We start from the raw sequence: 14,730 nt of genomic DNA, 5'->3' as shown, positions 1-14,730 counted from the left end.
TATGGACAGAAAAACATTTTTTCTTTCAAAACTACGATCATAATTTAAGAAAATACATTTAATTATTAAAAATGAATAATAATTAATAATAGTTATTAAATTATTCATTAATAATAATAATAGTAATAGCATTAATAGTGATAATAATAATAAAGAATAATAATAAATAATAATTATAATAATATTAAAAATAATACAATAAAATCGAAGAAAACGAATCGAAAAAATTAATTTTATTTTACGATTAAATATTCATGGAAGAATTAACTAAGAATTTGAAAAATATAATAAGAAATTGAAAAATTTATTTATATTTATTATTACGAAAAATTGGGGGGGGGGGGGATTTCTTATTTCAAAAAAGGAAAATAAGATTTTTTTTAGAGAGGGAAAAAGAAAAAAGAATTTTTTTTTTTTTTACAAATACACACTATTCACATAGTCGTAATCTCTGGCCCGCTTACAAGATTAAATGTGATTTACTCTTATGTGACCTTCATAGAATGCCTTGACAAGTAATATATTATTTTCGAGGACAAATTTTAGATTTTTCTTTTGCGGCAGTAATTTTTTCCCCCTCTCTTCTTTTGTCTCCCCCAAAAAACCAAAAAATAATAATTTTAAAATTTTGTAAATTACATTCTTTTTATTCATTAAATTAATTAATTTATTTATGTAAATTATTAATTAATTTGTTTATCTATATTGTCAATTTATTTATTTTTATTATTAATTAATTTATTTACATATTAATAAATAAGTTAACTATATTTTTTCTTTTTTAGGTAATTCACAATTTCTCCAGTAGCTTTTTTTCGTGATAAAAGGAAATTGAAATTTGAAACAGAGATAAAAGTTGAAGACAGGACTCGTTATTTTCCGATAAACAAGTGTCGTGAATTTTCTTCAATGAAGGCGATCAGTTTATCAAAAGTTTAAAAAAGAGAAATTTTTTTCTCCTTTCTTCTGTTGGACCGTTGCCAAAAAAAACGTTATTCAAAAAAAGGAAGAAATTTGCAGTTATAAAAAAATGATGGTGAGGAAACGTCTGTCTTGAATTTATTGAATATGACAAAGTAAGAACTGAACTTTATTATAAAAAGTTATTAAAATGAAAAAAACAAGAATTTTGCTTGATATATTCGGATATTATTCGAGTTTTGTTGAACTGTGTATATGTTGTGAATTAATAAGTGAACTGCAAGTTTTTTCACTCTTCTTCTCTCTTCGCGGTCAATAATATACTTTGAAAGCGTTCAACGAAGAAGGCACTTATCGTATTTTATTTTTTATTGATAATTTATTAATGGTAAAAAAAGTCGCTTAGTAGAAACAAATTTTATAGATGAACGAGCTATAGGATTTTTTTTATTTTTTTTTTTTTTTCATTGGATCGAATTTTTAATATTTAAAGAAACAAATTTTTTCTATCTCTCTTCTAATTGAATTTTTATTTGATAAACATTTGATCGTAGAAATATTTATGAATGAAATTTTTATTGAATAAAAGATTTATTCCAGTTTAAATTAAATTTAAATCATATTTTTCATTTCGTGTTTTAAAAAAATTGATATCAAATTTGATAAGAAAAATAAAATTGCAAACGTATTGTGAAAATAAAAATAAAAATTTGAAAAATACGGGTAAATTTCACCAAAGAAAAATGGGAAATGAAAACGTAAAAATGGAAATTCAATTTGTTTTCAAATATAAAGAATTAATTATAAATTAATAAGAATTTCGCTTGTAATTCCGATTCTATAATTTGAAAATATTTTTTTTCTCTACTCTTTTTCGAAAAAAAAGAAAAAGAAAGAAAAAGAAAACACATAGGTATATAATATTAAATGACGCAGGGAGAATTTTCATATTCCATTGACGTCACATCGTTTCAATTTCTGTGACGTAGATGGGTATGACGTTAACAAAAACATTCAAGTCGATCGATATTGAACTTTCCAATAAAGATGAACGACTCCTAACGATGTCTCTGCACCCTTCGTGTCCTAATTCGAGAACTGGATGATGCCTCTTTTAGAATTTCCAGATGATATATTTAAACTCGTGAAACAAAATTATATAAAACTCCTCAGACTCCCTTGAGATTTTAGGTTTCGAATTCCAATAATTACCGATTTCATTCTTCTTTCTATCACTATTTCTATTTCTTTTCATTTCGAAATCCCAAGTATTTCTTTTCACCTCATTCATTTTCGAATGACGATTGTCCTACTTTTATCATTATTACTATAGCAAATGTTACGCTCGCGAGACATGATATTAAATTTCTTATTATTATGCAAATTACAACATTTTTTATTTTCAAATATAAACTTCAATTTTTGAATAATTTCAGAATCAAAATTAACCAAAATTTACTATTTAATTATATTTATTATAGTTTATTATTTTTTTAAATTTTAATAAAATTCTTCGTAAAATTCAATTTAATTTTAATAAAATTTCACCTAAGGATCCAATTATTATTTTTAATTTTTTGGAAAATTCAATAATTTTCTAAATTTTAATCAATTTTTTCGGAAGAATTACATTATTTTAATAAATAGTCAAATTCTTCGCAAGAATTAAATTACTTTTGTAAATAATAAAATTCTTGGACGAAATTCAATTACTTTCAAAATTTTTTATAAAATTCTTTATCGAAAATTTCTTTCGCCGCGTGATTATTTAATTTCTTATATTGTTAATTTTTGATAATTAAAATTTTTCTTTTTGAGCAAATATGAAATATTAACCACGCATCAGGAAAAAAGGATAAATTCGTGTAATAAATTGAAAATCCAAAATAAATATGAAAAATAAAAACAATGTCGGTAGTCAATAGAATAGCAAATAATAAAATGTAGGTAATTTTAGAATGAATGAATGAGAAAAAAATTTGGTAAAAAATGTCTTGCTGTTATTTTATCATTTTTCTTTTTTTCGTACATATGTTTTTAAATTCTGTTCTCTTTAAATTTATAATAAAAGAATTGGGTCGTTTAATACATATATATATATATATATATATATATATTTATTGTTTTGAAAAAAAATCCCCAAAAGATTTATGATCTCACTTATGTATCGTCCGTTTTTCTACCTTTTTCGAAGATGGTTTATTTCCTGAAATCTCCCAAGAAATATGTATTATAAATCTTGATTTCTCACCCCTTCAAATAATATAAAAATAAGAAAATAGCGCGCAGAAAGGAGTAAGAGAGTGAGAGAGATAGTATAATTGAACTAATATCTCTTTTTTCCTACGATTTTATTATTATTATTATTATTATTATTATTATTATTTCCTCTATCTGCATATATATCAAATATATTTTTTTAGACTTTTTGTAGAAATAAGAGAGAAAAATAAATAAACCGAATTTTATTCTTATGGAAATGTTGAGGCAATAACAATTTTTATTCCATGTTTTCTATTTAAATAAAGTTACTTTATTTGTACAAAAAAATCGTTTAACGCTTTTGAGAAACGCGATGATAATACTTGTTGTTTTTCTAAGAAAAGAGAGAGAAAAAATAGTAATTAAAAAAATATTTTTCTATTATTTTTTGATTAAAATTGCAGAAATTAAAAGTGAATTTTAATTAAAAATAAATATACTTTTCAAATAAATGTTAAATTAGTAATAACTTGGAATTAATTTTTCATTTCCTGTTAAAATTATTATTATATTTTATTAAATACGAGTATATTAATAATGCACATCAAGCATTCCATTTCAATTGCTTTCTAGACTCATTAAATTAGTGACAGTTGACCTTCGCATACTCATGGCAAATAATTCCTGTAGGTTACGGGGTTAAGAGCAAAATGTCATTCCTATAAATTTAAATTAAGAACGAAAAATAAAATAATCTCAATTCCAATCTAATGAATATATATATATATATATATATATATATATATATATATAATTTATTCGATAATATTAATTAAACATCGAATTTATTTCTCCAATAGTTTCCATTTCATTAAATTTTTATCGATTTTTATTTTATTAAATGCAACATTTTACCCGGTTATAAATAGTAAATACAAATAATAAATAAGTAAATAACACTAGAATTAAAAAAATATGTCACTTGTTTATTTATTTATGTTAAGAATTAAATTTTGAAAAATTTTTAAAATATATTAAAATTTAACTTGAAGGAAAAGCGAATTTTATATTTACGCAAAAGTAGTTAAAATTGCATCCGATCGCTTAAATGTTTCAGTAACTTTTTAATATACATTAAAATAATTATCTACTTATTTAAAAGTTTCAAAATGTCAGGCGACTTTGTAAAATTTTGAAAACTCCATTTCATAAATTTTAGTTGAAAATCTATTTTTACATTAGATGAACTTTTTGTAAAAGAAAAAAAAAGAGGGGGGGGGGAATTTAATAAACTTCGTGACCTGGAGGAACCTTTTATAGACTGAAATTCTCTCTCGATCAAATTCACTTCTCATTAGACATTTAATTATACATAAAACTCTCTCTCTCTCTCTCTCTCGCTCTCTCTCTATTTATATAAAATTATGGAATTTGTATAATATACCAATTTTATCCGAATCTTTTGACCCATTTCAAAATGCCAAATATAAAATTTTTAAATTTGTATGATATCGAAATTTGTTTCTTTGCAAAACAAAATGAATTCTTTTGAGATTGTTTAGGAGAGATTAAGAAGAAAAAAATGTGTTTTTGACTCGCCAAGATGAACCCAATTTTCGGAAGAGTATTTGCTCATCCGCTGCCCTTTTTTTGAGAGGGATTTTGCCTTGCGCTATAACCTTTGACATTTTAAGAGGACGGGTCGAAGTCTCCGAGTCTGGAAACACATATACACACTCACTCAATTTCAAATTCAGCAACTCCTCTTGCTCCTCTTGCTCCTCTTGCCTCGCCCCTTCTCTATTACGAAAACTTTACTCAAAAAATGAAAAGATCAAATATCTGGTTCAACTCTCGTTCAATGGACCCGCGTGTTCGTGTTTTCTGTGTGAGTCCTTTGAAAGCCAAAATAGCGAGCGATTCTAAAATAAACAACCTTTAACATTTTATATTTTCTAAAAGCCAAAGATCAGGATGTTGCGTCTCTCTAGAACATACAACATATATATATACGGGAGGGAGGACCAAAAATATTCTGTCGTCTTCCATTATCGACTTTTTCCATTATTTATCGAAAGGAACATCAAACAAAAGACAGTCCAAAAAATGTCAATGTCGTCAATGTCGTCCAACCTCAAAAGCACAAACACATTTTTTCATTTTTTTTTATGGAAAATTTATAGTAAACGGCAAAAAAATGTTGATTCACTCAAAGCCGAGGCAGTTGTTCAATTTTGTAAGATTTATGACGTGTGGAAAGGATAAGAAATCGGATAAATGCGAGAAAATTTTGAAAAATGAATGCGAAAGGAAATTTTGTAGGAAGGAGACTTCTGAAGATAATGATGATGATGATGATAATAATAACGCAGGATGTTTGGAGAAAAACGAGGAGAATTGGAAGACAAAATTTTGTACAACAACAAAAAGGAGTGAGACTTATTCGTCTTTACCTGAAATTGATTTGAGCGATCCTTGTGCTGGGAAACAATGCAGAGCATCTCCACCACCAACACCACAACCGCAATCCAAGGAATCTTGTTTCTGTTATCAAGATATTGAATTATGTCCCCCGACTGAAGGTATTTCGCCCAAATTTCATGATGGCAAGCCCAGATCGTGAATTTCAATTTTCCAAAATTTTATCTTTTCCTTTCGCTCAGGTTGCCACAGGTTAGGGAAAAGTATACCTATAATAAAAATTTATGAAAATTTACTTTTATTGGACTTGATAAAATTTTTGAGAAATCATAGTCCTGTTTATAATTAAAATTTTTCAAAAATTTCATCATTTTTATTTATATTTTTCAATAATTCAATTATTCTTAAATGATTTTACCGAATTTTAGGTAATTGTTTGGAAATTTTTCAAAATTGAAAAACTAATACATACACTGAAACCTCCATCGAGTCCACTGCTCGGGAGTGGTGTCTACTCGATCGAACAACTAGGTCACCTTGCTCGAAAACGAAAACAGACAGGCCGTTGATACTTAATACAACATATCTTTCAAAAATTATTTAAAAATAACTTGAGAAAAAACTATGGAAACTTACAATTATTATAAAAAATTGAGTTTTTTTATTTAAATAATTGAATTCTAGAAGAACTTTTGACCTGAAAATTATTTAAATTAATTGATTCAGAGATGAAGTTTAGTTGAAAATTGTAGAAAATAATTATTAAATTCAGAATTAGAATTCTAAAATTGTAATTTTTATAGAAATTATTAAAATTCATAAATTTTACTCATTTTCCGTAAACATTCATATTTTCCTGTAAAAATAATTTTGCCAGGGAAAATAATATAACATAATGTCAGGGAAATTGATAAACTGAAACTTGTGAGCACCCTGAATACATACCCTTCGCAATTTCTTCTATTTTTGACAATAATTTCTTTTTAAATAACTTCATTCCTGAAGAACTATCATAAAATTATTATATTTGAAATACATGTTTTTGTATTAATTTAATTTTTTAATATAGATTTAACTAATTACATATTAAAAATAATGGATTTATAGAAGAATTTTAGTAAAAAACACTAAAAATAATTGAATTTTGGAGAATAAGTTACAAATGAATGCAGAAATTCAATTATTTTCGAAAATTTGAATAAAATTCTTGTCAAAATTTAATTATTTTGAAAAATTTTTCATTTTTTATTGTAATAAAATTTTCTAAAAGAATTCAATTATTTAAAAAAATTTCTGAATAATCAAAATTTCGTAAAGTTGAATTAATTATTATGTATAATTATGTATACCTACGTTATTGAATTTCGCAAAAGATTTGTTTTTGAAATTTTTGAAAATCTCAATTCCTATGGAATAATAATAATAAAATATTTATTTGAAAAATATAGAAGTTACTGATCTTTTCGAATAATTTTACAATTAAATATATTTACAAATAATATATTAAAAACAATTGTTATGTATATCTATATATAATCATTTTTAGAGTGAATCAGAATATTATTTTCCTTAGTCAATTTAGGAAAAAGTGAAAATTCTGTCTGGAATAATTGAGGGAAATTTATAGGGATAAACAAAATGACATTTTTGTGGCAACCACGTTTTCACTTTCAATGATAGTTATTTCTAATCCTTTTAATGATGCTCGAAAAAGTGACATGACGCGCTCTGAAGAAATCAAGAAAATCAGAGCCGCCAAGCAATAATTTGTTATTTCTTTTTAAACCGCGCGTCTTTTAAAAATTAAAATGAACTTTTTAATTAGCTCCTCTTTCCAGTTGATGCGGAATATCATTGAATTTCGTTGCTGATTGCAGTGAGTAAGTTATATCGATATACCTACGTTTCAAAAACTTTGAAAATAGAATATTGGAACTTGAAACTTTTCGCACGACGAGAGTAAAGAAAGATAAAGGAATAAATAGACCGCAAAAAAATTCGTGTCATTTTTTTCCTCTCCAATTAGCAATGTGACACGAGATTTAAAAGTTTTGAAATTAAATTCTTTTTTTTTTATCTAGCTTATTATTATTAACTGTTAATTAACGAGGAGAAGATGAAAAAGTTTACTTTTGAATTTAGATTAATGAGAATAAGTAGAAAATTTGAAATTGTGGAAATAATTTTCAGAAATTAGAGCTCGACGTAAAATGTGGAAATTCGCAAGTTTTGCTGTATTTCCGATAATTGGATTGGCATTATCATTTATATTACCGGCTCATCGAAAAAGTCGGGAGGAATTAGAAGAGAAAATGAAAAATTCAGAGTTTGTTCCTTATCCGTACATGCATCGGATTAAAAGAGTTAGTTATTGTTTTTGCTTTATCTATTTTCCAATTTACTAATTGCATTTGTTTGATTTTTGAAAACCATTTTTATTTTGTCGACAGCCTTGGTGGTGGGGAGATGGACAACATGGTTTGTTTTTTAATCCAAAAGTAAATAAAGTACCACCCGAATTTGATGAATCGATTAACAACAAAGAAAGTCAAAATAAGGAAGGTTGTGCGAATAAAGACGAAATTGAATATGAGAATGAGAATGAGAATGAGAATGAAAATGAGAATGAAGACTATGGAAATTATAACAACACTGGAAATAGAAATGGACAAGAAACTAATTTTAGAAATGGATATCCTTACGAGAGTGGCAGTAGAATTGGCAGAAACAATAGCAATATAAAGAGGAAAAATTGAAATTAAATTCTAATAAGCTGTTCATGAGAAAGAATTTTTTTATATGAAACAATTCTATACCGACGACTGACTATACCTATACAATCAAACAGGTGGCAATGATTGTAAAATCAAATTGCCAATATCAATTATTTATGGCATACAACGTCTTGGCATTTTCTTGGGAGTTTCTATATTACATTCGATTCGATATTGTTCTGGTGAGCCGAAATTTTTAATTAAAACAGATGATAAAAAATCGATGCGATTTTAAATTGCATTCCGAATATTAATTTTTATTTCATTTTTAAATAGAATTATAACCTTGCAGGTCTTGGATATTATGACTTTTTTCAACTATTTTCCAATTTAGTTAATGAATTTCACGATTAAGAGAATAATACAATCTTTATTATTATTATTATTATTATTATTGTTTTTGATCGATAATTCTTTTTTAAAGACATTTTTCTTTTTACTTTGAATAATAATCGTATGGGTCTCTTTTAATATTTTCCGTACAAGAGAATAAAAAGTTTAAATCTTCTAAATTTTATTTACAGTAATTTTTGATTGAAAAAAGAAATACGAGAAAAAAATTGACTTGAATCAAGAAGAGTAATAAATTTTACAAAGTGATTCATTTAAATGTAAAATGGCGTGTTACCAATTTCCTTAAAAAAAATATGTGAAAAACGTGAAAAATATGTGAAATTCCAGACATTTTATTTTTTTTTGTTACAGGAAAAATTAAAAAGAGACGGAAATAAGTAAATAAAATTGTAATCCAATTTTCATCGAGCTGATGAGAATAAAAATTCTTGAGTGATACTGAGGGGAAAAATTATAATACTGTATTGTTGAGAGAAGGTGGATTGGTCCAGAGAGAGTGTATGATAATGATGGCGAAATGGATGCAACTTCTTGAGAGACGCTGACAAGGTCGAATGAAATAATAAGATGCCCTTACGTACTCACTTATTTCACTTATCGAATGGAATCTAGGCGATTTTCCACCCACTCTTTTATATTCCCTTTGATGAAAATACACTGGGATCACCTTGCGCAAAATTGATGGGCTTGAATTAAATTTACTGCCATAATACATTCTCGCCTGTCGTGTGCCCCACACATTTACTCTCCTTTCTCTCTCGCTCTCTCTCGCCCTCTCTCTCTCTCTCCAAATGCAACAAGTCACGTATTGAAAGGAAAGGGTTTTTTAGTCAACTACCCCTTCACAATCGATTATTATCTGATCCACTTTTACATATAAGCAACCTCGTCCTTACAACTTTCTTCAAGCAGTAAAATTCTCCATCTTTCTTTTTTCTAATCCAATAAGAAAAATTCGATTTGGAAAGAAATATATTTTTTTGGAAATTGAATCGTTTCTTCTGAGTTGATTTGGAAATTCAGAGTTTCTTGTAAAAATAATTAAAGCGCCATATAAGTACAATGTCATGTCATACACTCATTCACGAAATAATTTTTTTAATAAATCCTTTGATCGATTATGATCGATTAGAAACACTTTCGAGTGTTGAGAAAAGTCTTATAATCGAGAGGAGAATAAAAGCTTTTCTTTTCTTCTAGAGAATTCAAATTTCTAGGACTCCTTTTGCTTCAATATAATATAATATCTGGTACGAGGTCGAATCTTCAAAACTAAAAAAGCATTCTTTCCAAAGAATGATATCTTTTTATAACAACTATATTCATCCACCAACTTTGTTTTTACAATTAATAATAATGTGTCCTCAAAAGAATAACCATAGTAATACAAGATGTGAAAGAACAGAAAGAAAATAGTTACCTACATATTTTGTTTCCAGAAAAAATAGTTGAATTATTATTTATAGGTGTAAATTCTTTAATGAATAATTTTACTTGAAAATTTCAAAAGGTTTTTAATTTAAACTTTTCGAAAATTTGAATTTTTAATGAATTTAAATAGAAATTTTTTTAAACTCACTTTTTTGAAATATTTTAATTCAAATTCTTTTGAAGTTAGTCGAATTTTCTAATATATATTTGATTATTTATTAAAAATAATTGATTTAGAGAAAAATTCTAGTTAAAAACTCTAAAAATATAATTGAATTTTGAAAAGGTTCTGAAACGTGGAAAAAATTAAATTGTAAACAAATGGATCAGAAAATTCTCAAACAACTTTGTCAAAAATTATATTAAAAAATAATTATTGATTTAAAGAAGAATTTCCGTTAAAAATATTTTTTATATTCAGGAAAAAAGTCAAAATTTTGTCTGAAAATCAGGAAGAAGTCTCTGTTATTTTTTTATATAGAGAGTAGGTATAAAGAATAAAATAGAAAAAATTGTTTTTCTTCACTAAATTCTGTTTGAAGTTTAATTAAAAAGTGATAAAATTAGAAGCACATTCTTAGAAATGTTTCCGAGTGGAGCTTATTTGCATAATATACAATAAAGCAGTAGAAACTGTAACAAAGATTTTATATGTAATTCATTTACTCAGAGTTTGTGTCATTTAAAATTATGTCACGTTTTTGTTTCTTCTTTTTCTTTTCTTTCGAATCGAATGAATAAAAACTGTCCTTTATTACCAAAAAAATTATTATTAATAATAATAATAATATTCAGTGCTAATTTTTGCTTTTAATTTCAAGTAAAAATTTTAAAAATAAAAAGAAAATATTAAAAACAGAAAGTTTATAGTAAATTTGTATTTAAATACCTAATAAATAAATATAAATACAAAAAATTGTTTTTAAAATTACAAATAATAATAATGATTTTAATAAATAACGATAAAAAAAACCGACAGATTAGCTCAGTCGGATAAATGCCTCGCTCGGCGGACGCTTAGGACCAAGGGTACTTGGTTCGCGCCCATTAGCCTGGGATTTTTCCGGCACGTGAGATAATCTGAGCGGGAGATTTGAACGTCGAGGACTTGGTTGTGTTGTAATATTCGAGACTTTGAATTTATACATCCAAGACTCGGCGTCGATAAATCGGCTGTACTCAGTTAAGGTTTTCCGTAGTTTCCCTTGACTATGGCCATGTGAATACGAGTACTTCTAATAAAAGCCGGCTACGGACCGCAAATAGGGGGTATTGGGAATCTGGGGAAAATTGGAGAATATTTAGGGGTTGTCGTATATGTAAAAACCCAAATAGGGTATACATGAAGAACAATAAAAAAAAATAACGATAAAATGATAAAATCAGTAAAAAGGGAAAAACGGAAAAAATTGTATTTTTATTATACCTACATATAGCACAAATTAGGTCGCAGGGATACATATTATAGTCATTATGATACTTAGCGTTTGTCTATATGAACATAGAAAATGAAAATGATGAGAAAGAAAGAAAAAAAAAAAAAAAATAGGAAAATTATTGAAAATTCAATCGTTAAATCTGAAGCTTGAATAAATATTTACTTGCGAACGTCATGAGCAGCAAAATCTGTGATATGTCGACAATTAAAATAGCGTTTTCACTTATGCGTATATATATAACATGTGAATAAATCTAGAACATGAAGTTTGTTCTTCGAATAACGATTTTATAACCGTTGTTTATTATTTTCATTTAATTTTAGTTTTTTAATTTTCTATTTTATTTTTTGATGAAGAAATTTAATAAAATTATGACCATATTTATAATTTACTTTCAATATTAATATTTTATTATAATATGTATAATGAAAATAATTATTTACCATTAAAGCCATTAAATCCCTACAAAAAAAAATAATTTTATTTCTTTTTGTTTGCATTTTTTATCTGGGGAAGAAAATATACTTGTAAACAAAAATTTTATTTCATTTGTATTTACAATTGTTAGTTCTTGTTGGTCTTTAATGACCTGATAAATAATTATTTTGATTATTACAAAAAATATGAATTATACCTAAATAATAATAAAATAATTTTTTTTTCAAAATTCAAGTAAATTATAAATATTATTTATTTATTAATTATTGTCGGTGTAATATTCTTTTGATTAATTTTTTCCTTTTTCTTCTGCGTAGGTAAATAAGTGTTGTGAATTGTTCCCGAATGAATTTGAGAATTGTTTGGTTGTGAGAGAGAGAGAGAGAGAGAGAGAGAGAGAGAGAGAGAACTATTCTGTCGCCTACAAAAGTGGCAAGTACCTGGAAAAAAGCAATCATAAGGTTATCAGGCGCGAAAGCTGCTGGTCAGAATTCTCACTTAACTGTGCGCGCTCTCTTTGCCTTATCCAGGCTTCATGGCGCATCTGGTCTCGCGTTTCATCGCTGGGTTTACGATCAATAGGAAGAAGTGGTCGGGGTCGTACTGGTCTCATTGAGACCTGGTGCCCCAGGCATTTTTTAAAAATAAAAAAACAAAGCACACGAACAAAATTTACCCAATTTTCGAGATAAAAAACAAAAAATACAAACAAAATAGAACTTTCACAACAATTTCTCCCATAAATGGAAATTTAATTGAATTATTTAATTGAAAAAATAGGAAACTAAACTTTGTCCTCCTCTTATTGAAAGTAGGGAATTTTTAATTCATTTTTAAATCAAAAATTCTTCCCAAGTCGTTCTTTTCATAGGTGGAATTGAATTTTAAATTTAAATCCAGAAAATGGAAAATTTAATTTAAATTGAAAAAATAAAGACAAAAATTACATTGAAAATTAAAAGAAGAAATATGATAAAGTTAAATTTAAAACGAAAATTCACTTATTTATTTGATAGCCAATTCAAAACTTTCATTTTAAACTCAAAATTCTCATTGAAACTGGATTTACTGGAATTCTTAATTTTAAAAACTTTTATTCAAGGACCAAAATTCGCGTAATTAATGAAATTTTTCTTGTTTCAGAGAAATTTCAAAAGGAGAAAAACACCAGGGGAAAATCAGGAGTTCCGGAAATTTCCTTCACCGAAAATCTTGAAAAAAGAAAAAAATATTGCTTGGAATGAAAACGAAAAAAAGGAAAAGAAAACATCAAATTGAATATTACTCTCAAAATTGAAAACAAAAGGAAAAATTACAACAATGAGAATAATCAACTTAATTCGAAAATCCTTCGAGACTTTTAAAGAAGAAGAAGAAGAAGAAAATTCTTTTAGCGGATTTCCAAATTTAACGCACGAGTGTCAATTTTGAAAAATTTAGAGAAGAAAAACAATTTTTAATTTCTTTTAATACAGAGTAAAGTAGTAAATAATATTAGAAAAAAACGAGAGAAGAAATTTTTAATAAGAAGAAAAAGAGAAAAGGGAATTAATAAATACTCGAAGAAAGAAAAATCTAATAATAAACGAGAAGAAAAAATAATTTGTCTGTTCAGTTATTATTGAATAAAATCAAGAAAATAATATAAAAAGAAGAAATTAAATTTCTAAATTAATTAAAAATCGAAAGAAGAGAAAGATAAAAAGGAATAAAATGAAAAATCTGATAATAAATAAATAAATAAATATTAAAAGAAAATTTTAATTGCAAAAGAGGGAATTAAATTTTCGAATTTTTTTTAAAAGAAGAAGAGAAGGAGAGGAGAGAGAGAGAGAGAGAAAAGTAGTGTTGAAAATACGGTCCTGGTTGGCGGTGGTGGTTTCGCGCCCGCCGGGTCGGGGGTGGTTCGTCCTTTTCTCCACTGTGCCCCTTTGGAGCGCAACTGAGACCCATCGGTGTGGTGGCTTCAGGTTTTTTCGCGAGAGAGAACAGTGCCAGAGAGGCGCGCGTTCTCCGACCCGGTGCATCGTTCCGCTTCCGATCTCTCTCCTTCCAAAGGAAAAAAAAATAAATAATAACGAAACCAAACCCAAGTGTTATTTACACACAATTTTTCAGCGGACAGTTTATCCCAATTCATCGCAAAGCCCAATTTTAATTCTTTTCCAATTTCTACACTAAGTAAAAAAAAAAAAAAACAATTTCCAGCCAAAACAAGTGCAAAAAAGTCATTTAGATAATTAAACTTTTATTTCAAATTAACAAGGCAAAACCGAAAGATTTTCAATATTTTTCTATACATAAAGAATTTTGAATTCGAGACGAGAGAAAATATTTCTTTTAGGGGATACATTATTTTAATTAAAAGATTTTGAATTAGAAAAGGATGAATTAAAGGAAGAATACAAATTTAATGTTTCGAGGAAGAAAAGAAAAAAAGAAAATTCCCCATCTGTGGAATAATGAGTAGCATAAATTGTGAAAATGTGAAAAATCCTCGTGATTGTGGTACAATGAGTAGATGAATATAATTGAGAATTCTTCTATTTCTCTAGAGAATTATTATTGTCAAGGATGTGACGAAAATTCATCGAGAATGCAGTATGATTTTCAATATGTGATCTCATAATGGACTTTCGACTTGCACCGGTTTGATATATTTCCTTGTGAGACAAGACACGTAACGAGGAAGGAGAAAGGGAAAAAACTGTGAGTACTTTGCGTGTTAAGTAGATTCGATTTAAAAAAAA

At 26.7% G+C, this 14,730-nt stretch overlaps 2 protein-coding genes across 15 annotated transcripts in view; both read left to right on the top strand.

The window, feature by feature from the left end:
• LOC122498749 (protein retinal degeneration B) overlaps positions 1–14,730 on the top strand; it is a 35,620-nt gene that overhangs the window by 1,303 nt on the left and 19,587 nt on the right. For 13 of the 14 annotated variants that reach the window (XR_006301254.1, XM_043606641.1, XM_043606647.1 and 10 more), the window contains exon 1: positions 13,702–14,689. The exons of the other annotated variant lie outside the window; for it this stretch is intronic. The gene's annotated coding sequence lies outside the window, so the exon portion shown is untranslated. Of the gene's footprint in view, positions 1–13,701; positions 14,690–14,730 lie in introns of those variants that run through there. 14 annotated transcript variants of the gene reach the window in all.
• Positions 5,369–13,536, top strand: LOC122498720. The gene is made up of 5 exons (XM_043606595.1): positions 5,369–5,705; positions 7,735–7,907; positions 7,995–8,500; positions 9,024–9,221; positions 13,124–13,536. Exons 1-3 carry the CDS (start codon positions 5,369–5,371, stop codon positions 8,298–8,300), a joined length of 816 nt encoding a protein of 271 aa, XP_043462530.1. The 3' UTR covers positions 8,301–8,500; positions 9,024–9,221; positions 13,124–13,536.

This window comes from Leptopilina heterotoma, unplaced genomic scaffold (genome assembly GCF_015476425.1).
Source record: "Leptopilina heterotoma isolate Lh14 unplaced genomic scaffold, ASM1547642v1 Lhet_158, whole genome shotgun sequence".
NCBI classification, from domain to species: domain Eukaryota; kingdom Metazoa; phylum Arthropoda; class Insecta; order Hymenoptera; family Figitidae; genus Leptopilina; species Leptopilina heterotoma.
Note: the sequence above shows the minus strand (reverse complement) of the source record. Positions and strands in the feature narration are given on the sequence as shown.

Bases quoted from the DNA above. Each gene is read 5' to 3' on its own strand.
- LOC122498720 (XM_043606595.1), top strand. From the start codon at position 5,369: ATGACGTGTGGAAAGGATAAGAAATCGGATAAATGCGAGAAAATTTTG. The intron at 5,706-7,734 runs GTATTTCGCCCA...AATAATTTTCAG, and splicing joins ATTATGTCCCCCGACTGAAG to AAATTAGAGCTCGACGTAAA. The intron at 7,908-7,994 runs GTTAGTTATTGT...TTTTGTCGACAG, and splicing joins ACATGCATCGGATTAAAAGA to CCTTGGTGGTGGGGAGATGG.